The sequence below is a fragment of the Rana temporaria genome, chromosome 4, assembly GCF_905171775.1.
Source record: "Rana temporaria chromosome 4, aRanTem1.1, whole genome shotgun sequence".
Lineage (NCBI taxonomy): Eukaryota > Metazoa > Chordata > Amphibia > Anura > Ranidae > Rana > Rana temporaria.
Genome location: NC_053492.1, coordinates 228,430,152 through 228,453,525, shown reverse-complemented (window position 1 = coordinate 228,453,525; position 23,374 = coordinate 228,430,152). Strand labels below are relative to the sequence as shown.

General features: G+C 45.8%; 1 protein-coding gene across 4 annotated transcripts in view; it reads right to left on the bottom strand.

Annotated features, from left to right (window-relative positions):
• The window catches only part of DDX43 (DEAD-box helicase 43), a 263,226-nt gene that overhangs the window by 168,158 nt on the left and 71,694 nt on the right, over positions 1-23,374 (bottom strand). For all 4 annotated transcript variants that reach the window (XM_040349947.1, XM_040349949.1, XM_040349950.1 and 1 more), the window contains exon 5: positions 614-695. In XM_040349947.1, the coding sequence (XP_040205881.1) occupies positions 614-695 (82 nt within the window). The remainder of the gene's footprint in view (positions 1-613; positions 696-23,374) is intronic.

The window sequence follows — 23,374 nt, the reverse complement described above, 5'->3', positions numbered from 1 at the left end:
CTAATTGGTGCCGTTCCTTGTTTATATTAATATATAAAAAATAATATGGTAAAAATATATTATTAACTACTGCATATAAAGTCATAGGAAGCCATGCAGAGACCCACTAGTGATCAAGTGGTACCAATATATACAGAGAGCTTCCTGTGGCTTATAGAGTTGATTAATATATATTCATCATACTATGTTTTATGTATTGGGAGCAGTGCAAGTTTGATGTGGAAAACGGTCTAAAGTGTCTTTTCTCAGATGGCTCATTAAAAAACAAACAAAAAAAAAAACACACAATTAAGCTGTAAGTCTTGATAATTTACATTGACTAAATGAATAAGTATTTTTTTTATTATTCCATACAAATGGCAATAAAAAACAGATGTTGAAAGCCTCCATTTAAAAAACAAAGGGTGGGGGGTCATGAGGACACACAAAGGAGTCACAGAAGGTGAGCTACACACCATATACTGAAAAACCCAACCCCTCCCATACAAAGATACACACACTTATATGCAACCTGTACAAATGTACATAAACTTAGTTCTTATTCTTATGTATTTTGGTCCTTATATTTTTTCCTAAGGAAAATAGAAACTCCTCATTCTGCCCATGTGTTTACCTCCATGTTGCCACCTCTTCTTCAGACATTGAGGCTACACTTGGAGATTCTTGATAGAAAGCCTTTTCAATTGGAGGCATATCTTTAAAAAGAAGGAAAACAAAAATTAAAAAAATTAAAATAAAAAAAATACAGGAAAGGATTGTATGGTTGTGGAAAGAGTTATATATATATATATATATATATATATATATATATATATATATATATATATATTATAAATACATGGGCAATTGGCAGAGATAAATTAAGTTCAAAGGTAAGGAAACCAGAATGGAGAACAAATCACTCAGTGGGGGACCATTATTGTAAGACAGCCTCATAAAAAACGTATCCGATGTGTTTTATGAATTCGGTAATAAACCCGGAAAAATCTTGGCGAATGCACTTCGGGCCACTAGAGCAAAGACCTATATCACATGTATTAAAAACTACACCTTGGTTAAAACATCTCTAGATAGATATCGCTTGGACGCGTCAAACGTACTGCATAGGCCTATATAAAACTTGACCTCGCATTCGTCACAAGAGACCAAACAGGGGTTAATGCAACACTACTTGGCATCCTCAGGAATGCCAAATCTTTCTGAAGACATATTGGCAGAGTTAGATCGACCGATCACATAAGATGAATTCTTGGCGGTGTTGAAAAACATCAATCCAGGCAAGGCACCAGGCCTGGATGGGTTTACACTCTCATACTACAAGACATTTGCAACTATTTTGGCTCACATTCTGTGTCAGCGTACAACTCCTTGAGAGACTGGCATGATATTCCTTATGTTGGTTTGCAGGTGCATGTCACAGGGATTCCCAAAGAGGGCAGGGAACCAGCCCAATGTGCCAGCTATAGGCCAAACTTGCTTTTGAATGTCGACCTAAACGTTTTCACCAAGATCCTAGTGAATAGGTTGCTCCCCCCTCGTTAGTTCATTTTGACCAGGCAGGGACAATTCGCAGAGAGTATGCCCAGTTGACTCATTCTCCCTGGATGTGGAAAAGGCATTTGACAGGGTGGATTGTATGTTCCTGCGCTCCACAATGGAGCATATAGGGCTGGGATGTGGGATGCATTGGTGGTTAGATGAGTTATACTCAAAGCTCTGTCTGGATGAAAGCTAACATTTTATCAGATGCTTTTCATATACGCAACGGGACGTGCTTCTACTTTCTCCCCTGATTTTCATACTAACCCTAGAGCCCTTCTTGAAAACCATTAGAACCAACCCAGACATTAAGGGGATCACAACCAAGTCTAAGCCCTGGTTCACATTGATGTCGCTTTGAAAATTGCGCTGCAATTGAAACAGTGCCATTGCCTCCAATAGCCTGCGACTTGTCATGCAATTTGATCACTCAAATCACATGACAAATCGTTCCAACCGTGAACCTTGGCAAACACACAAAGTTGCGGCCTACGCACATTTAATTTTCCTCATTACAACTTCCTCGGTCTCACTTCTCTTCCTCTTAGCAGAACTCAGCAACTATAGCCGGTTGTCCAATTATAAAATTAATTGCAGTAAATCAGAAGCGATGAGGGTTGAACTATCAGCTGGGACCCAACAGCAATTGAGCCAATCATTTAAATTTAAGTGGACTAATTCACACATACGATACCTGAGAACAAACATTCCTTGCAACCTTTGCAGGATCTCCAAATTATATTTTTTCACCACTTCTTAGAATGCTCAAATCAGACCACCTAGGTTGGGATAAGGCGACTTTTACCTGGTTTGGCTGCACAAGTATTTTAAAGATGAATTTAAATGCCAAGATTCATTTACCTTTTTCAAACACTGCCTATTAAAATCCTAAGGAGTTACTTGAACGAGTTGAAGGTTTACACTTTCCTGGTGCCTCCATGGCAGCATACCAATGGTGCCTCCATGGCAGCATACCAATGGTCATGGCTCCGCCCCGACCGACCCACAGGACCACTTAACTCTCTTATAAAAAAAAAAAAAAAGAAGGAGTTGTTCATGCACCAGTCCTACCTCACCACCATTGCAGGTTCATGCTCTCCTGCAGGATGGAATCTTATCACTTGGGCTGCTAGGTGCCAGATAAGTATGGGAGCCTGTTTTTCTGTGTATCTTTTTAAGGTAAATGAAAAGAAAGCACACACACCTCTAGGAGCATTACTCTCTCCTCATTAGGTGGTTCTGGCTGGCTGTCCAGGAAATCCCTTGACTTGCTCTCGGAGCCTATACACTAGAGGTCGACCGATATATCGGTCGGCCGATATATCGGCCGATATTTGGCCGTTTTTAAGAAATCGGCATCGGCCGATTATTGTAAAAAAATCGGCCGATTTTCGGCTGCCGCGCTAAAACCCCGCTCCACCTACAGCAGCACGAGAAATGAATCCTTCAGCCACGCTGCTGGTAGCCTGCGCGCCGGCCCCGCCCCCCCTTACCTCGGCGGGCTGTAGCAGAAAGCAAACTTGTCACAAGCCCGAGCAGCTGCAGTACAAGTTGTCTGCGCAAAGAGATCACAAAAGCTTCCTGCATGCTGGGACGGTGGCGGGATTACTGAACATGGGCTCTAGGCTACGGCTCCAGCCGTAGCCTAGAGCCCATGTTCAGTAATCCCGCCACCGTCCCAGCATGCAGGAAGCTTTTGTGATCTCTTTGCGCAGACAACTTTTACTGCAGCTGCTCGGGCTTGTGACAAGTTTGCTTTCTGCTACAGCCCGCCGAGGTAAGGGGGGGCGGGGCCGGCGCGCAGGCTACCAGCAGCGTGGCTGAAGGATTCATTTCTTGTGTTGCTGGAGACTGGGGTAATGTACAGTATTCCTATCATCTCTGATAGGTGCCTCGGCTCTCTAGTGATTGTACATAGTACTCCAACTCACGTGGGAGCTCACAGGTGTCATCCAATGGACAGTGCTGGAGGGAACAGTGTGTACATGTTAGAGCACACCCCTCTCCTGTATACACACTCATTTTATATATATCCATCCCCCACCCACGGCCAGCTCCATCCATCCATCCCCCTTCACAATGCATCCCCCACCCACGGCCAGCTCCATCCATCCATCCCCCTTCACAATGCATCCCCCACCCACGGCCAGCTCCATCCATCCATCCCCCTTCACAATGCATCCCCCACCCACGGCCAGCTGCATCCATCCATCCCCCTTCACAATGCATCCCCCACCCACGGCCAGCTTCATCCATCCATCCCCCTTCACAATACATCCCCTTCACAATACATCCCCCACCCACGGCCAGCTGCATCCATCCATCCCCCTTCACAATACATCCCCCACCCACCGCCAGCTGCATCCATCCATCCCCCTTCACAATACATCCCCCACCCACCCATCCCCCTTCACAATGCATCCCACGGCCAGCTGCATCCATCCATCCCCCTTCACAATGCATCCCCCACCCACGGCCAGCTCCATCCATCCATCCCCCTTCACAATGCATCCCCCACCCACGGCCAGCTGCATCCATCCATCCCCCTTCACAATGCATCCCCCACCCACGGCCAGCTCAATCCATCCATCCCCCTTCACAATACATCCCCCACCCACGGCCAGCTCCATCCATCCCCCTTCACAATACATCCCCCACCCACGGCCAGCTGCATCCATCCATCCCCCTTCACAACACATCCACCGCCAGCACCATCCATCTCTTCCCCTCCACAACACATCCCCCACCCACACCCAGCACCATTCATCCATCCCCCTCCACAATGCATCCCCCACCCACGCCCAGCACCATCCATCCCCCTCCACAACGCATCCCCCACCCACGCCCAGCACCATTCATTCACCCCCCTCCACAATGCATCCCCCAGGCACAGCCAGCACCATCTTTCCCCCTCCACAACGCATCTCCCACCCACGCCCAGCACCATCCATCCCCCTCCACAATGCATCCCAATCCAAAAATCGGCCCAAAATATCGGCCGCAAAAATCGGCCTCATATCGGCCATCGGCTGCCCCGATTTCTAAATATCGGCATCGGCCAGAGAAAAACCCATATTGGTCGACCTCTACTATACACTTCTACACAAGCCTGTATTTTTTATTGGGTACCTTAGGGGTCCTCAGTTTCAACTTCCGGGCGCATGCTGGCACCTCTCAGGCGCATCCCGCCATTGCCACACAAAGTTTGGAGGAGAGGGGCTCTCCAGGGCAGGTTCCCCGTGCAGCTCGGTCCCCTCCATAGCCGTAGGTGCTTTGCGTGCTTCACAGAGCTCAACCTCGTCATCTTGGGGGGGAGAAGTTCCATCGGCGCATGCGCAGAAGGTAGCGGGCGGCCATCTTGGTACTCCCATGATACTTAAACAGCCTGACTTCTCATTAGTTGTCAGGCTGTCAGGGAGGTAGCATCGCTGGTGTTCCCCTACTCCTATTCTTTGGGCAAAAAATGGATCCCGGCCAAAGTAAAGAAAACCGAAAGTTAAACAAAAAATAAAAAAAGGATGGGGGGAGGGGGGGGTTTAAGTATTTAAAAGGAGTAAATAGTTAAAATTAGAGGACGCAGTCTCTTTTAGAGATGTCCTGGACCGAAGAATCGACTCAGACCTCAAGAAGGTATACCAAGCAACCGGGGGAGCCTGCAAGCCAGCAGTAGCTTTATCATCCATTTCTAGGGCCACTAGGGTGTGGTCGGATAACATTGAAACAGCCCTCAGGAGGAGGCATAGACACCGAAGAGATCATTAAGGCTTTGGATGAGCTGAAGTTGGCTTCGGCTTTTATGGCAGAAGCAGCTATATGTGAAAAAGAAACGGATGCGCTAGGAAAATTAAGAAATTGAAATAAATAACCAATTGATCAAGGTGATAATAATAAATATCCAGCAATCATAAGTGAAGGGTGGGATAATAAAACATTTAAATAATAATATAAAGAGTGTCAATGTCCATCAAAAGTGCAGGACTCCCTATTAGGGGAAATCGTAGACAATAATGTGCAATAAACAGTCCAAACAGCAGTGAAAATAAGCTTGCAAGATGTATCCACTAGTTCTGTGCAGACTTCCACCTCCACCAGAAATAAAGGAAAATAATCACCGTAAACAAAGTGCTCATGGATGGCACCTTACCAGAAGATGTTGACCTCTTTAACTAAAAAGATGTCAAATAAGCATGGATAAACCATAACATCTAGGCTCCAAAAGATTCGATGGCGGCAGATCCAGCATCACATAAAGCAAACCAAAAGAGAAATCGCCATAGAGTAATAACGTTTATTAAAACAATTTAAGACAGGCAACGCCAAATTGGCCCCTTACTTGAAAAGTGCCTTAACCCGGCACTGAGGCTGGTCTGCGTTGAATGATTGTGGAGAGATAGGTCCCACGCTCCAGGAAGCCAGCAGCGGCGTGCGTTCCACCTCTCTGCAGGAGAGGACCAGCGTGACCGGAAGTCTGTCGGAATTTGCGTGACCAGTGCGCCTCGACGTACGTTTCGTGATTGACACGTCGTCAGGAAGCGTCACTGGCCACGCATCAAGCCAGTAATATAGGCCGTCCAATCAAATTATGTGGGGGGAACAAAAACTATGACAGCCTCGGTCCCAGTTCAGGCAACTATACAGTGAATACAGCAATGGATTGGCTGATCAAGCCGCGATAAAAAACAATATTGCATATATAAATAACAAACATTAAAAGAATGTGCAGATGAATGCACATAGTGACCAAAAACGTAGTTACAGTAATAACGATGGTCAAATGCAAAGGTTGACCATCAGTAGTTGTCATCACCCCAAATGGTTGGCTTGATGCGTGGCCAGCGACGCTTCCTGACGACGTGTCAATCACGAAACGTACGTCGAGGCGCACTGATCGCGCAAATTCCGACGAACTTCCGGTCACGCTGGTCCTCTCCTGCAGAGAGGTGGAACGCACGCCGCTGCTGGAGCGTGGGACCTATCTCTCCACAATCATTCAACGCAGACCAGCCTCAGTGCCGGGTTAAGGCACTTTTCAAGTAAGGGGCCAATTTGGCATTGCCTGTCTTAAATTGTTTTAATAAACGTTATTACTCTATGGCGATTTCTCTTTTGGTTTGCTTTATGTGATGCTGGATCTGCCACCATCAAATCTTTTGGAGCCTAGATGTTATGGTTTATCCATGCTTATTTGACCTCTTTTTAGTTAGAGGTCAACATCTTCTGGTAAGGTGCCATCCATGAGCACTTTGTTTACGGTGATTATTTCCCTTTATTTCTGGTGGAGGTGGAAGTCTGCACAGAACTAGTGGATACATCTTGCAAGCTTATTTTCACTGCTGTTTGGACTGTTTATTGCACATTATTGTCTACGATCTCCCCTAATAGGGAGTCCTGCACTTTTGATGGACATTAACACTCTTTATATTATTATTTAAATGTTTTATTATCCCACCCTTCACTTATGATTGCTGGATATTTATTATTATTATCACCTTGATCAATTGGTTATTTATTTATTTCAATTGCTTAATTTTCCTAGCGCATCCGTTTCTTTTTCACATATTCACGTCACTGCAGAATCATTTTGCAATCACTTGGACTGCAGCTCAGGTCATCCACTTTAATATATATATATTCATATATTTAATTTAATTTAGGCGCAAGATTTTACCCCCCAGAAGCAGCTATAGGATGTCTTAAGATGTTCTTCCAGAGCCATGCTATATTCCATCAAGGCCAGAAGAGCTTTGTGGCTGAAGCCGTGGGCAACAGATCCGTCCTCAAAACAATCGTGGTGTCGTATCCCGTACGATGGAAAGGCTGTTTGGCGAAAAGATGGATTCGGCAATTACCAGGGTCACAGGTGGAAAAAGCACCCGATTCCTCAAGATAGGAACAGAAGGAAAAAGGTTCGCTCCTAGACCAGCTACCCAGCAAAGAGCAAGATATTCCAGGTCTTATTGTCCAGGGAAGGAGTACAGAAGAGGCTGGAAAGGGTCTCAAGCTTCCTTTCTCAGGCTGGGGAAGCCAAAGCCCTCGACATCAGCAGGTGAAAATCAGAAGTCTTTTTGACTCCCCTGCCACCCAGACCCAGGTCTTTCGCCCAGGTTTGGGTGGAAAATTGCACAGATCATTGGGTAGTGTCCACCATCCTCCAGGGACACTTTTGGAAATTCAAAACCCGCCCCCCACCCTTTTCCTTCCAACCCACCAAGATCCCGGCATCCAAAGAGAAAAAGGAGGTACTATTCCAATACATCCGGATACTCCTGCAGCAAGGGGCAGTTCTACCAGTGCCAGTCTCAGAGACATACTCGGGATTCTATTCTCCAGTCTTTAGTCCCCAAGACGGGAGGATGGAGGCCCGTGCTGGACCTAAAGAGGTTGAACAGATATATTTGATTAGAACACTTCAAGATGGAGTCACTAAACACGATAATTCTATCAGTTCAACCAGCGGATTGGATGGCCTCTATAGACCTCCAAGACGCGTACCTTCACATCTCCATCCACAGCCAGTTCCAGCATTTTCTGCGGTTCAGAGTAGGCAATCTACATCTCCAGTTCCAGTGCCTCCCATTTGGGATCTCATCAGCACCCAGAACCTTCACCAAGGTCATAGGGGCCATCCTGGCGCCCCTCCGAGAGAGGGGGATACGAGTACTGTACTATCTGGACGATATACTGAGCCTGTCCCAGCACAAGAGCACTTTAGAAGAACATGTTCGAATAGTCCTGAACACCTTAACCCAGTTTGGCCAGCTGATCAACTTTTCAAAGAGCCAATTGACGCCTACGCAGAGGATGACTTACTTGGGAGCCTTATTCAGCACCCCAGAAAGGGCAGTTTCTCTTCCACCAGAGAAGATTCCGATCTTAATACAGAAAGTGAAGCGAGCACTGGGAAGCCATATCATGCCAGCATCAGATTGTCTAAGCCTCATAGGGTCCCCCTCATCATGCATCCCAATGGTAAAATGGGCCAGATGGCACCTGCAAGATTTCCAATTGGGGTTTCTGGAGCAATAGAGGAAGAATCACCTCAAACAGAGAATAGTCATTACTCTTACAATGAAATCCATCCTCTGGTGGTGGACAAGACCCCCCCAACCTTCTGGTGTCTCGGCCTCTCGGGCCTACCTCGTGGACCGTTCTTACATCAGATGCGAGTCAGCTCGGTTGGGGAGCACAAGTCCAGAACAGACTAGTACAAGGGAAGTGGCCGTTCAATGCAGAAGGGATAATATCCAACGTCGCTTGGATGGCAATCCTACATTAAGCCCCCCTTGTCAGAGGCAAATCCATTCTACTCTAAATGGACAACAGAGCGGCAGTTGCCTATGTGCAGAACCAGGGGGGCGCACACAGCAGGGCGCTATCCAACGAAGTGACCCCAATAATATCTTCGGCAGAGGAAAATCTGTGCAGTCTTCGGGCATCTTATATTCCAGCCCTCGAGAACCAATTAGCCGATCACCTCTTATTGTAATATGTTGGCCGATTTATGTAGGATATTGTATCACATTACCATATTGACCAGGAATTCAGTTGAACTGTCCAAGCCAGCTGAATTCTGACATATCAAAAGGGACAGCTGAAGACCCTTAGATGTGTTAATCTTATGCAAGACTACCTAGGTGTGAGGTATGGCCTGTTAACCTCAAAGGGTACATTGTTTACCTACGTAAGGAAGTATTTATTGATGGTAATTAGACTTGAGCCTTGTCACTCTGTATGAATATGAAGGTATAGGTCTAGAACTGATCTAGTCAAATGGGACTTTGAATTACTCAGTTGGATTTATATCATCTGTGGACTTTGAACTTTGTTCTGTATTGGAAGTCAAATAAAATGCACTCTGGAGAACTCTGTTATTGTTGCAGAACATAATTTATAGTTATCATACTAATACCTAAATATCAATTATCTAACTGGACTCCACTATACATTTTATCACTACACCTCTCAAGATCATTTGTGAACAACGACTGGTCGCTAGACCAGGAAGTTTTCGAATGGATATGCCAACGGTGGGGAACTCCCCAGGTAGATCTCTTCGCTCCCCACTCAATGCGAAAACGCCACTGTTTTTCTCGAGACTCCCATCTCCGACATCAGCAGGAGTAGATGCCCTAGTCCAGCCTTGGATCTTCCAGTTGGGATATGAGTTCCCTCCGATTCCCCTAATTCTGAGGTTTCTCCAGCGTCTGACGAAGGAGGATGTCACCATCCTGGCAATTATTCCACATTGGCCGAAGAGGCCATGGTTCCCATTCCTAGTCAGATTGTCACTATGCAGTCCACTTCCTCTTCCACACAAGAGCAACCTATTCCAGGGCCACTTCCTTCACCCACATCCAGAAATTCTAGACTTGAAGGCCTGGAGATTGAGTGGAAAAGGCTGGGCAACTTAGAGTGTTCGAGAAGTTATTCAAACTCTACTGCAAGCAAGGAAGTCATCCACGAATGCCACTTATTACAGGATATGGAAAAAATTTGTGGACTTGGCAGAATCCAACCATTTCGATCCACTAATACCTGGAGTCCATAATGTTCTTATTTTCTTACAGTCGGGCCTAGACTTAGGTTTAGGTCTCGGCACCCTAAAAGTCTAGGTTTTGGCCATCTCAGCACTGACAGACACACGCTGAGCACTAAACCCTCTAGTATACCGGTTCCTAAAAGCAGCTTTGAGGCTACACCCTCCCAGGAAGGCTTTATACTCCAAATGGGATCTGACAATTGTTCGAGGCCCTAGCTCGTCCTCCTTTCGCACCTACGGAGGAGTGTTCATTAGAAGAGATTACCTGGAAAACTGTCTTTTTGATCGCCATCACATCGGAGCGCAGAGTGTCAAATTCAGGCTCTAGAGCTCAGGAGCCCTACATCACCTTTTTTCCGGACAGAGTGGTCCTGCAGCCCATTCACCAGTTCATCCCAAAAAGGTACCTTCAGCTTAACATCTCAACCAGGAATGGGTCCTTCCAGCCTTTGGGGAAGATCAAGCCTCCTCGAATTTACACAAGCTAGATGTAGCCAGATCCTTGAAATATTACCTAGGTCTAACTCGTGAGTTCCGAAAAGACCAACGTCTTTTTATCATTCCCAGAGGTGCAAGGACAGGAAGAGCAGCCTCCAAGACAACAGTAGCAAGCTGGATTGTGAAGCTAATCCAGAAAACGTATCGGGCTAGTGGTCTTCCAATCCCAAATGCAGTGAATGCTCACTCAACACAAGGGATCGCCTCATCTTGGGCAGCTTTGGCTCGGGTCTCCCCGGAGACAATTTGCAGGGCGGCGAGTTGGTCATCCTTCAACACCTTCATGTCACACTATAGCCTAGATCTGGCAGCACTTACCTCCCGAGATTTTGGAAGGCGGACGCTAGAGCTTTCCGCTCTATAACTTATTAAAAATTATTTCTTTGCAGTACCCTCTCTGTAAGTGAGTTATTTACCTTTGATATGCTGCCACGGAGGCACCAGGAAAATGGAATACTTACCTTTCCCATGGCAGCATACACCCTCCCTTTTACATTGTTCTATAAGATCTGAAGACTAGTTACTAAGAATGCCTGGGGGGGGGGGGGGGGGGGAGACAACAACTCAATGTTAAACCCTCAAGTAGCATGCAAATCGTACCTGAATAATACACGATTTCAGTACGACTTTGTAAGCACAAACAGCTTTTTAACCCTTGTCCCACCCAATCCTTTCAGCATAGAAGCCCCTCCCAAGCACATTTTTCCACCACACATTCACTTCCTAGTTATTCATTCAGGAACAATGTGCTCCAAACAGGTAAAAAAAAAAAAAAAAAAAAAAGAGACGTCCTTGATAATGAGCAAATCATTCGATTTATCCGTGAGTGCCGAGCTATTTATGATTTGTGTGACCCAAACTACAAAGACAAGATAAACTACAAAGACAATGACCTACTGACCACCAATGAAGGGGACATTCTTCTCACTGACCACCAATGTAAGGAGCATTCTTCCCACTGACCACCAATGTAAGGGACATCCTTCCCTCTGACCACCAATGTTAGGAGCATTCTTCCCACTGACCACCAATGTAAGAAGCATTCTTCCCACTGACCACCAATGTAAGAAGCATTCTTCCCACTGACCACCAATGTAAGAAGCATTCTTCCCACTGACCACCAATGTAAGGAACATTCTTCTCAATGACCACCAATGTAAGGAGCATTCTTCCTACTGACCACCAATGTAAGGGACATCCTTCCCACTGACCACCAATGTAAGGTGCATTCTTCCCACTGACCACCAATGTAAGGAGCATTCTTCCCACTGACCACCAATGTTAGGAGCATTCTTCCCACTGACCACCAATGTAAGGAGCATTCTTCTCACTGACCACCAATGTAAGGAGCATTCTTCTCACTGACTACCAATGTAAGGAGCATTCTTCTCACTGACCACCAATGTAAGGAGCATTCTTCTCATGCTTCATTATAGAGGACCCCAAAATGATCGATCTTCACGATTGGCAATGATGGGATGTACCCAATATCAACGTCTTCTCTGCCTCCGCTTCTCCTCCTCTTCCTCATGCACTGCTACTGCCGCAGCAGCAATGACAACTGCGGTGGCAGGAAAAGGAATTGCCTCACACCATGTATGGCATTAACCAATAAAAACAAAGTTGTGGCAAAGTCGGAGTTGTACTGATCCCAAATCGCGGCCACAAAATCGCGGCCACAAAAATCGCACGACTTTGAAGTCGTATAAATGTGAAAGGGGCCTTACAGGCAAAACCTTGCAGGATCTTGAGTCTTCTTTGCGAGGCACGGGTACTATTAATCCAAGCATATAAAGCCTGTGTCAAATGGATCCGATCAGTCAATACTTTGGATTAATTTAAGAACAGTTAGTGGGGTTAGTGAGGCCTGGAGCTCAGAGAGTTCAAACAAATCGTGTCATCCACCTTGCAGACACTAGTAAAAAATTAAAAATATATAATGTTTAAAAAAAAACAGCCTCATCAAGAACTCAATGACAAGACGTTGCTTCTGCTTGGAATCCAATATTTACCTGCTTTAAAAAAAAAACAACAGGAGTGACTATATAGAGGAAGAGTACCTAAAGGGGTTAGCCTGTAGGGGGCGCTAAAAAGGGTTAAGTGTGTCCCAGGGAGTGATTCCAACTGTTAGGTGGGTTGGCTACGAGTGACACATCACTGATCGCTGCTCCTGAGGGAGCATTCGATCAGTGACATGTCACTAGGAAGAACGGGGAGATGTTGAATTTACACTGACATCTCCCTGTTCTTCAGGTCCGTGACACGATCGTGGGACACTGGCGGACATAGAGTCCGCGGGTCCAGCAGGTACGGCGCCACATTAAAGGGGACATACCTGTACGTTCATTTGCCCAGCCATGCCATTCTGTCCTTAAGTGGTTAAAAAGAAAGAAAAATTGCGCCAACCAGTAGTACAATAATATAAACAGTGAAGTCCTTTGTGTCTTCTACACGTGAAACACAGAAAAAATGTGCACCATATAAGTGCATAAATCGTGAACAAATTGTTAAAAAGATCCAATAACAAAGTCCATAAACGAAATTTTCAACCCAGGCAGCACCCAGTGTAAAGATAATTGACAGTCGTGACCCGCCACCATATGGACTGAGGCTTACCACAAGGTAATTTGATAACAGCGTTATTCAAATAACTGTAGGATACTTCTAAACATCGGATAATAGCCAGGAATACACCAGGTCACGGTCCCTTTAAGAAGTCCACGATGGGGTGCAGCAGCGTATAATAGCGATTTACGTCCTCATAGCATGTCACAGCCCAGTCAGTGTCAACATGAAAGGAAGGAGACCGCACATAGGGTAGTATGCACTAACAGTTTTTAATTAAAAAGATTAAAACTACTTACAGGCGAAGGTAAATAGAGAGCGAATAAACATTTGCCGGCCGGCATCTAACAGGAGCCCTTCCTGTACGCGGTGACGTCACTGCACTCCGTCCCAGACGCGTTTCGTCACAATATGACGTTCTTAATGGGAATGGGCTCTGCAGTGAACCACCGCTAAATATACCCAGGCCTCGCTTTGACTGCCAGGAACCGGAAATAGCCAAATCGCCATTTTGAAAATGGGAAAAAATTGATATTTAATGTGTGCGGGACCTTAAGTGCCCTTAACCAAATAGGAAATCGAAATAAGAATACAAATAAATATAGATGTATATGTGTGTACGTAAGGCTAAAGACAGGGAGCTATCCCTTTAATAAAAAAGGGGACAGTATTAAAAGTATAAAGAATTGGTGTTTTGTGCATATAAATGAATATAATACAAAGCGTGCATAAATTAAAAAATCCATCCTGAAAAAATACAGTCGGTCCCTCTCGTGGCCAGAGCTGGAACTACCAACCTATAGATACTCATATCAGAGTGAGCAATACCTCACACATATATAGATCAGGATGCTACAAACAGAAAATAATGAATATTTAGAAGAAATTAAACTTAAATAGGAAACCCCATAGGGATTAAATAATCATATGAATAAATTAATATACATATAAATAGTATATATTCAAAACTTTGGAACATGATTAAACCAACCCTCATCTCCAAATTGACATACTGTTACTAGTGTAAATATAAGTGAATATAAATAGTGAACCAACCATTAGTATAAAAAATATATATAAAAAATATATAAGGTAAAAATTGAAAAATAGAAAATTGGTCCCATCCTGGTGAAGTCAAAATGAGGCTAAAAAGTTTACAATGAATAAAACCACTATACAAAATCATTTTATACAACAATATAGACATAGAATTGCCATAGTGACGTCAAGCATTATTTATAAAAGCATTTATGTCTGTGTCTATATTTAGACCATGAGGCGTATAACACTTGAGCCGGTGTATCCAAGCCATTTCTAGCTTGGAAATTTCTCTAACTAAAGCACTCCCCCTCCAATTAGGTTTAAATTTGTCGATGCCTAAAAAGAGTGTATTTGATGGATCTCTGTTATGTTTAAGGAGATAGTGCTTTGACACCGAATGCTTATCGTAACCATTAAGGATGTTGGTAATGTGTTCGTTTAACCGAACACGCAAAGGTCGCTTGGTACGGCCCACATATTGTAGGCCGCATGGACACTGAATCAAATACACAACTCCTGTGGTTTCGCAAGTAATAAAAGGCTTTATTGGGTGCTCCTTCCTTGTAACGGTCGATTCAAACCTAATCGTACGTCTACTCCTACATGAATTCAGGGAACAAACTCTACACCTTCTACATTGATAAAAACCCGTTAATTGATTAAAAAATGTATTAAAACCATTCTGAGGGGGATTTAAAATATTTGGTGCAACCTGATTGCGTAAGCTTGGTGCACCTCTAAAAACAACCTTTGGTTTCTCGGGCAAAAGCCCCTTAAGAATGGGGTCATTCCTTGCCAAATGCCAATGTTTATTCAAAAGCTGTTTGATGCTCCCGTGCTGAATAGAATAATCAGTGATAAAGGGAGCACAGCCCTGAAATTGGTCGCCTACTACTTGGGGTCGCTCCACCAAAAGATCCTCTCTGGGGATACGGCTAACGGTCTCTAAGGTCTCATTTAGGGACTCTAAGTTGTAACCCTTCTCTAAAAAGCGACCGGTCAGTACCTTGGCCTGCTCAGAGAACTCAAGAGGGTCAGAACAGTTCCTACGGAGCCTGAGGTACTGGCTCTTTGGAACCGATCTGAGCCACTGACTATGATGGCAACTATTTAAAGGGATAAAAGAGTTGCGATCCGTCGCTTTAAAGAATGTTGAAGTGCCAAACTCATTATTCTTAATGCTAACTTTGAGGTCCAAATAGTGGACCTCAAATTGGCTAGCTTCAAATTTTAGTTGGATCCCCCTCTGGTTAAGATTCAGATCGAACATGAATCCCTCCAACTTGTCAAGGGTACCATCCCATAGGAGGAGGATGTCATCGATATACCTAGCCCATAACATGAGCTCCGGTATATCATTACTATAGATGACATCCTCCTCCCACTTGGCCATAAACAAATTGGCCAAGCTGGGGGCATATTTAGCCCCCATGGCCACGCCCGTTTCTTGTTTATAGAACTTCCCCTCAAACCAGAAGTAGTTCGAGGAGGTGGCGAACTTTAAGAGTGACATAATAAACTACCTGTTTGGCAGGGAGGCCAGAATCACGTGTTAGATAGAAACAGACAGCATCAAAACCCAAGGCATGGGGAATGATGCTGTACAGAGATGTCACATCAATCGTGACTAACCACATACCATTTCGAGGAGTGAGACCAGCCAAAAGATTAATAATGTGCCTGGAGTCTTTTACATATGATGGCATCCTCTTGACTAGTGGCTGTAGAAAGAAGTCCACATATCTACCTACCCGGGACGTCACAGAGTCGATGCCACTGACAATGGGACGCCCCGGGGGGCAGACAGGATCCTTATGGAGTTTGGGCAGATAATAAATTGTTGGCGTCCGTGGTGCCAATGGGATCATGTATAACCTCTCTTTGGGAGTTAAAATACCCTCATAAAACCCCTTGGCCACTATAGCCTCCAATTCTTTTTTGTATTTATTTTTAGGATCAGACTGTATTATTGAGTAAGTGTTAGAATCACCCAAAATGTTGTTCATCTCCCTCAAATAATCAGATCTGTCCAAAACTACAATCCCCCCACCCTTATCCGCAGGTCTGACTACCAATTCTTTATTATGGCAGAGTAGATCTAAACCCTCCTGCATTGATTTATTCAGGCGTGCTTTTTTAATTTCCATCAAATCTAAGTCTCTCAATAAAACGTCACGAAAGACTTTAAGAGAGGGTGCCAAATTCCCTGGAGGGTTGAATAGGGATGCATTGGACAGACCTGAGTGGGTATAGATGTTAGACACAACTGGATTAGAGAAAGTATTAGTAGCCATATACCTCTTAATGCTCAATTTCCGAACAAACTTGTGAATATCCATATACGTATGGAATTTGTCCAGACCCTTTGGGGGTGCAAATTTAAGCCCTTGGTCCAAAATGAGCTGTTCTGATTCGCTCAAGACCTTCGAACTTAAATTAAAAATCCCCTGCCCTTTCTTTAAATTTTTGACCGCTTTGGCGGCTCTAGTTCGCCTCCCCCCTCTGGTTCCTCTCCTCTTTCTCCCTGTCTTTTTTTGCCTTGTTGGGGTTTGTGAAAACCCCAACTTCCTTGATCATTAGAAGGTCGAGGTATCGGGGGGTTAGCTGAACTATTGTAATAATTTGTATTAGAATATTGCATCGGGAGAGGGTTAGGTTCATAACCCCAATACTCGTCAGGACCCTCTCCATCCCTGAGTGGAAAAAAGGAATTTTGGATTGGGACATTATAGTCCCATCCTGATGCGCCAGATGATTGGTAAGTGGACGGGGAGTGAGGGCCCCAATCAGCTGTTTGGTTTGATCTCCAATTGTCTGTATGGCCAGTATAAGACCCTCTACCTCTTAGAGGATTATGACTCCACCCTCTACCACGAGAGTTGTGCCCTCTTGATTTAAATTGAGGGCCCTGATAGACCGGACCCGGTCCCTGATTGTGGGGTGGGCCAGGGGGCATCGTAGGGCGGCTTTGATGCTGTTGGGCAATGCTACCTCTTGAGACATTTGGGGTCCTTCTAGGAGATTGGTATAGGGAACCACCCCTTCCTCTAGTGTTGTTGAGAATTTTCTTCTGGGCATTGTGGGAGATCTGTGAAAAACCCACAGTACCCCCAACAACCTGTGGGGCCGAGGTGTCCATCTCATTGGAATTGGATCTGGCCGCCTCCTCCAAGAGTTTTTTCTGCCAATTGAAAACTATCTCACTTTGATAGTCCCCAAGGTCCCTATTATATTTCTTCTTTTTTTTAACCCTCTGTTCTTTATCCTCTTTCTCAAGGACTTTAAGAAGAGCAAGGGATTTTTCTTTATACTCATCATTGGTGGCAAGGGGACCAAGTTTCTCCTTGATCACCTTAACCTCTTCATCCAATTTTAGTAATTTGCTAGTCTTTTTAGAGACCAAAAATTTGAGGAATGATACCCCAGCTTGATTAAAATATTTATACCACTCCTCAAGGTCTATATCACCCTTTTGGGGTGCTACATCCCATCGGAGGCTACGTGGGACCATCTGTAGCTTAATATAGGTCTCTAAATAGGCAATATCCCATTTGGTGTGGTTTTCAGATATCAAGAGGTTTTTTAATCTCGTAAAGATCCCTCCAAGGTCACCCTCATCCTCTTTATATACCTCAAAAACACCATCCAATTTGACCATATTCTTGGCCCGGAAATCGAAAATATCCATATTTCAGAATATGATAAGCAGCAATAATAATAAATGGAGAATCAGGAAAAAAGGAAAATTGCGCTAATCGAATATAAATTAAGTGAATAAATGGGAAGGCTGCAATAGCGTGAACTAACACAAAACAAATATAAAAAGAAAGAAAAATTGCGCCAACCAGTAGTACAATAATATAAACAGTGAAGTCCTTTGGTTGGCGCAATTTTTCTTTCTTTTTATATTTGTTTTGTGTTAGTTCACGCTATTGCAGCCTTCCCATTTATTCACTTAATTTATATTCGATTAGCGCAATTTTCCTTTTTTCCTTAAGTGGTTAAAAGTCTGTTCTAATTTTTCCAAACAGTATAAAGGATAAAATTATAAAGTATAAAAATGCATACATTTAACATCTTGATGTAAAGTTGTTAACACCACCTAGTGGACAATCTATACCTGTAACCTTTTTTTGACCATATTTTACATCAAATCCAATAACCCAAAACTAGTAATCAGATCTCAATACAATGTTTATGTATTAGATTCTACTATAAGATTAAACATTAACCACTTGCTTACTGGGCACTGAAACCCCCCCTCCTGCCCAGTTAAATTTTCAGCGCTGTCGCAAAATGACAAATTGCACGGTCATGCAACACTGTACCCAAATGACATTTTTATAATTTTCCCCCCACAAATAGAGCTTTCTTTTTGTGGTATTTGATCACCTCTGGTTTTTATTTTTTGTTAAAACTTTTTAAAAAATACAGATTAAAAAAAATACATGTTTTTTTTTGTTATAAAATTTAGCAAACGGGTAATTTTTCTCCTTCATTGATGTACGCCGATAAGGCGTCACTGGTGGGCACCGATAAGGCGGCACTGGTGGGCATTGAGAGGTGGCACTGTGGGCGCTGTGGCACTGGGAGGGGGTATTTTTGGGCACTTAGTTGAGGCAGATGTGCCTCCTTCCTCTTCGGGACCGATGTCCCTTGTGAACAAGCCAGCGATCGTTTTTTTTTTTTTTCTCCTCACGCTAATATTAGCTATTAGCGTGAGGAAAAAAAATAGGATTTTTGTACTCGCCGTAAAATCCATTTCTCGGAGTTCATGGACGGACACAGCAGCCTTTGACCTTAGGGTTTTATCCGCTTCCTTCAGGAGAGTTAGGCAGAAACAAAGCACTTTAGGTGTTAACACTTTCCTCAGTGCAGCTCCTCCCAGGGGGCGTGGTTCCCCGGGTATAACCCACACCCTGCTCTAGCAGCTCCAGTTCGTAACAAGCAGTACAAACAAAAGGAGGGGTGGGTGCTGTGTCCGTCCATGAACTCAGAAATGGATTTTACGGTGAGTACAAAAATCCTATTTTCTCTTCCGTTCATGGACGGACACAGCAGCCTTTGACCTTAGGGACGTCCCCAAGCAGTGTCCAAAAATTCTAGGGGTGGGAAAACACCACAGCAAACCAAGCTTACACCCCAAACAAAACCGGAGTTACCCAAAACGGAGGAACTCCCAACTTTAAACTGCCGCCTGTAACACCTTGCAGCCGAAGGAGGCATCAGAAGATGCACTCACATCCACCTCGCAAAACAAGACCGATGACCAGGTCGCTGCCTTACACACCTGTAACACAGAGGCTTGATGCCGGAAAGCCCAAGAGGCACCAATCGCCCTGGTCGAATGTGGTGTAACCCGAAAGGGAGGCGCCCGCCCCTTCAGGGCATAGGCCTGAAGCACAACCTGTCAGATCCATCTAGAAATGGTGGCCGACGAGACTGCCAGACCCTTTTTGGGACCAGCCACCTACACGAACAGTGAGTCCGACTTCCGGAACGGAGCCGTAGCAGATAAGCAGCCTCGGTCCTTCAGTACCTGGCTCTCAACAGCCACGCCGTTAAAGCCAGTGACTGTAAAGCAGGGTGGAAAATCGGACCCTGCGACAGAAGATCTTCTCTCAGGGGTAGACGCCAGGGGGCGTCTGCCACCAGGTCCGTGTACCAGGAGCGGCACGGCCAGTCTGGGGCGATCAGGATTGTTCGAATCCCCTCGGCTTCCACTCTGCGCAGCAGACGAGGAAGAGGCTTCAGAGGAGGGAATGCGTAAATCAGGCGATAGTGACCCCAAGGTGCCACCAACGCGTCTGACGCATCCGCCCACGGGTCCCTCGACCTGGCCACGAACCGTGGTCCCTTCCGATTGAAACGGGACGCTAAGAGGTCCACGTCTGGAGTGCCCCACTTTAGGCACAGACTCCGAAACACCTCCGGATTAAGTGACCATTCTCCTGGGTCCAGTGTTTGGCGACTCAGGTAGTCGGCTTGCCAATTCTGAACACCCGGAATGTACACGGCCGACAGAGCTGGAACAGACCTCTCGGCCCACCGAAGGATGTGCGCGACTTCCAGCGCTGCAGCCGAGCTTCGTGTGCCTCCCTGATTGACTTACGCCATGGCCGTGGCGTTGTCGGACTGGATCCTGACCGGTCGGCCCTGCAGCTCCAGGGACCACCTGGCAAGGCACAGCTTGATTGCTCGGAGCTCCAGAACATTGGATTGAAAGGCGGGACTCCTCCAGAGTCCAGCGCCCCTGGGCTGACTGGGTGCCCCAAACGCCCCCCCCCCCCAGCCGGAGAGGCTGGCATCCGTCGTGACCACTGTCCATTGGCACGGCAGAAAAGACTTCCGGGTCCGAAGCACTGGAGACGTCCGCCACCATACCAGGGAAGACTTGACCAGTTGACTCATCTGAATCTGGTAATCCAGAGAAGACGGGAGCTTGTCCCAACGTGACAGAATCTCCTTCTGTAGTTCCCTGGTGTGGAATTGGGCATAAGGAACAGCCTCGAAAGAGGCCACCATCAGACCCAGAACTCTCATACAGAAATCGAAGAGACGACCACTTCTGGGTCAACAACTGCTGTACCGCAGAATGCAGTGTCTGGAGTTTCTCTGTTGGGAGAAAACCTCTCGCCTCCGCAGAATCCAGTACTAGTCCTAGGTATTCCAAACCAGTGTTTCTCCACTCCAGTCCTCAAGGCGCCCCAACAGGTCATGTTTTCAGGCTTTCCATTATTTTGCACAGGTGATTTGATCAGTTTTACTGCCTTAGTATAACTACTACAGCCGTTTCAACTGAGGGAAATCCTGAAAACATGACCTGTTGGTGTGCCTTGAGGACTGAAGTTGAGAAACACTGTTCCAGACGCAGAGAGACGAACCAACACTGACTTCTGGATATTCAGAAGCCAGCCGAACTCTTGGAAAGTCTGACACGTGATAGACACGTCCTCTTCTAATTCTGAGCCTGAGGAAGCTCTCAGGAGAAGGTCGTCCAGATATCCCACAATAGCGATCCCTCGCTGTCTCAATAGGGCCAGTTTTGGGGCGAGCACCTTGGTGAAAACCCGTGGTGCTGAGGCCAGGCCAAACAGGAGGGCCACAAATTGAAAGTGGCCCTCTCCGATCGTAAAGAACAGAAACTTCTGGTGCTTCGTGCATATGGGAACATGTAGGTCCCCTTGATGGAGTGCTGCTATTACCGAGCGAATCGACTGCATCTGGAATTTTTGCACCTTGACAAAGCAATTGAGGGCCTTGAGGTCCAGGATTGGACGGACCCCTTCCTTCTTGGGTACTACGAACAGATTGGAGTAAAACCCCTGAAACCATTCCAACGAGGGAACTGGTACAATCACTCCCCTGACCAGAAGATCCTGGACAGCCCCTGACAGAGCCTGCTGGCGAGATGGAGGAAGCTGGAGGTTGGAAAGAAAAAATCTGTTTGGTGGACAAGAGAGAAAATCTATCTTGTACCCCAAGGAAACTACTTCGCAAACCCAACGGTCGGAGAGAAGAGACCTCCACTGAGCCGCGAAGCCGGCCCCCCACCCGAGACACGGGCGGGGGCAGACCTTCATGCGGAAGCAGGTTTGTCCACAGGCTCGTTAGGCTTATGGAACCAGGGGCACTTCTGCCCTGCAGAGGGCGCCTTAGCACCTTGCAAAAATGTTCCCGCCGCACTGGGCGCACAAAAACGCTTTGGGGTAGTAAAAGAGGGCTCTTGCCTACGGCGAGGCTCCTTGCCCTTCCCAGACTGTGGGAGCAGTGTGCTCTTACCACCTGTAGCATCCTTAATGATGTCATCCAGGGATGCCCCAAAAAGCCGTTCACCCTTAAAGGGCAAATCCACCAAGGCCTTCTTGGAGGATTGGTCCGCAGACCAGCATTTCAGCCACACAAGGCGGCGTAGTACCACCACATAGGCGGAGGCTCTGGAAAGCAAGGGAAGCGTATCCAGGGCCGACTCACAGACAAATTCTAGACCCTGAACCAATTGTTCAGCCAGGTCCTTGCAGGTCTCGGAAGCATCCTGCTCCTCCAGCTTCTGCAGCAACAACTTTGCCCATTCAGTCAGTGTCTGCGACACCAGAGACCCGGCCACAACCGGTCTCACAGCCGAACCCACAACTGTGAACATAGAGTGGAGGCTGTGGCCCGCTCTATCAGTGGGGTCCGTAAAAGTGGGAGCCCCTTCCACAGGCAATGTGGTGGCTGTACTCAGTCTGGACACGGGAGGGTCCACTGATGGAGGAGAGACCCACTTTTTCAAAAAGTCCTCCTCAAAGGGATAACGGACCGCAACGTTTTTAGAACAGCAAAAACTTTGTGGCGTGTCCCATTCCTTACATAGCAATTGCTCAAAATATGGAATACAGGGAAATACTTTTGCGGTGCTGGGCGGTTTGCGGAACCCAAAAGGGACCGGTGGCCCTGCCAAATCCTCAAGTTTATGAGTATCACGCACTCCCTATCATTTACTGACCCTGAGGCAGAGTCATCCTCACAGTCCGTGTGGGTAAGCCTGCATCACCTGACATGACAGAACCAGATCTGTGTCAGAGATATCCCCAGAAGCAGGCTCAGGTGGGGGTGCTTTGTACCCCCCTTCTGGGCACTAACTGCTTCAAACCTGGCAAGAAACACCTCAAGGACAGCCGACATTGCCTCAACAGGTGCGGCAGGGGGATTAAAGTATAACTTAGGCATTGCTGGGGCAGAAACACCAGGTTCAGGTTCCATGTTTCCCCACCGCTGTGTACTGCAAGGCAGAACAACCCACCGGTCACCTCCCGGTCGTGCGACGTGGCTCTTAAACATAATTGGCGTCCTTTTTTTCCCACAAATAGACCTTTTTTTGGTGGTATTTGATCACCTCTGCGGTTTTTAGTTTTTGCGCTATAAACAAAAATAGAGCGACAATTTTGAAAAAAATATAATATTTTTTACTTTTTGCTACAATAAATATCCCCCAAAAACATAAAAAAAAAAAACATTTTTTCTCCTCAGTTTAGGCCGATACGTATTCGTCTACATATTTTTCGTAAAAAAAAAAAATATCGCAATAAGCGTTGATTGGTTTGCGCAAAAGTTATAGCGTTTACAAAATAGGGGATAGTTTTATGGCATTTTTCTTAATATTTTTTTTTACTAGTAATGGCGGGCGATCAGCTATTTTTATCGGTACTG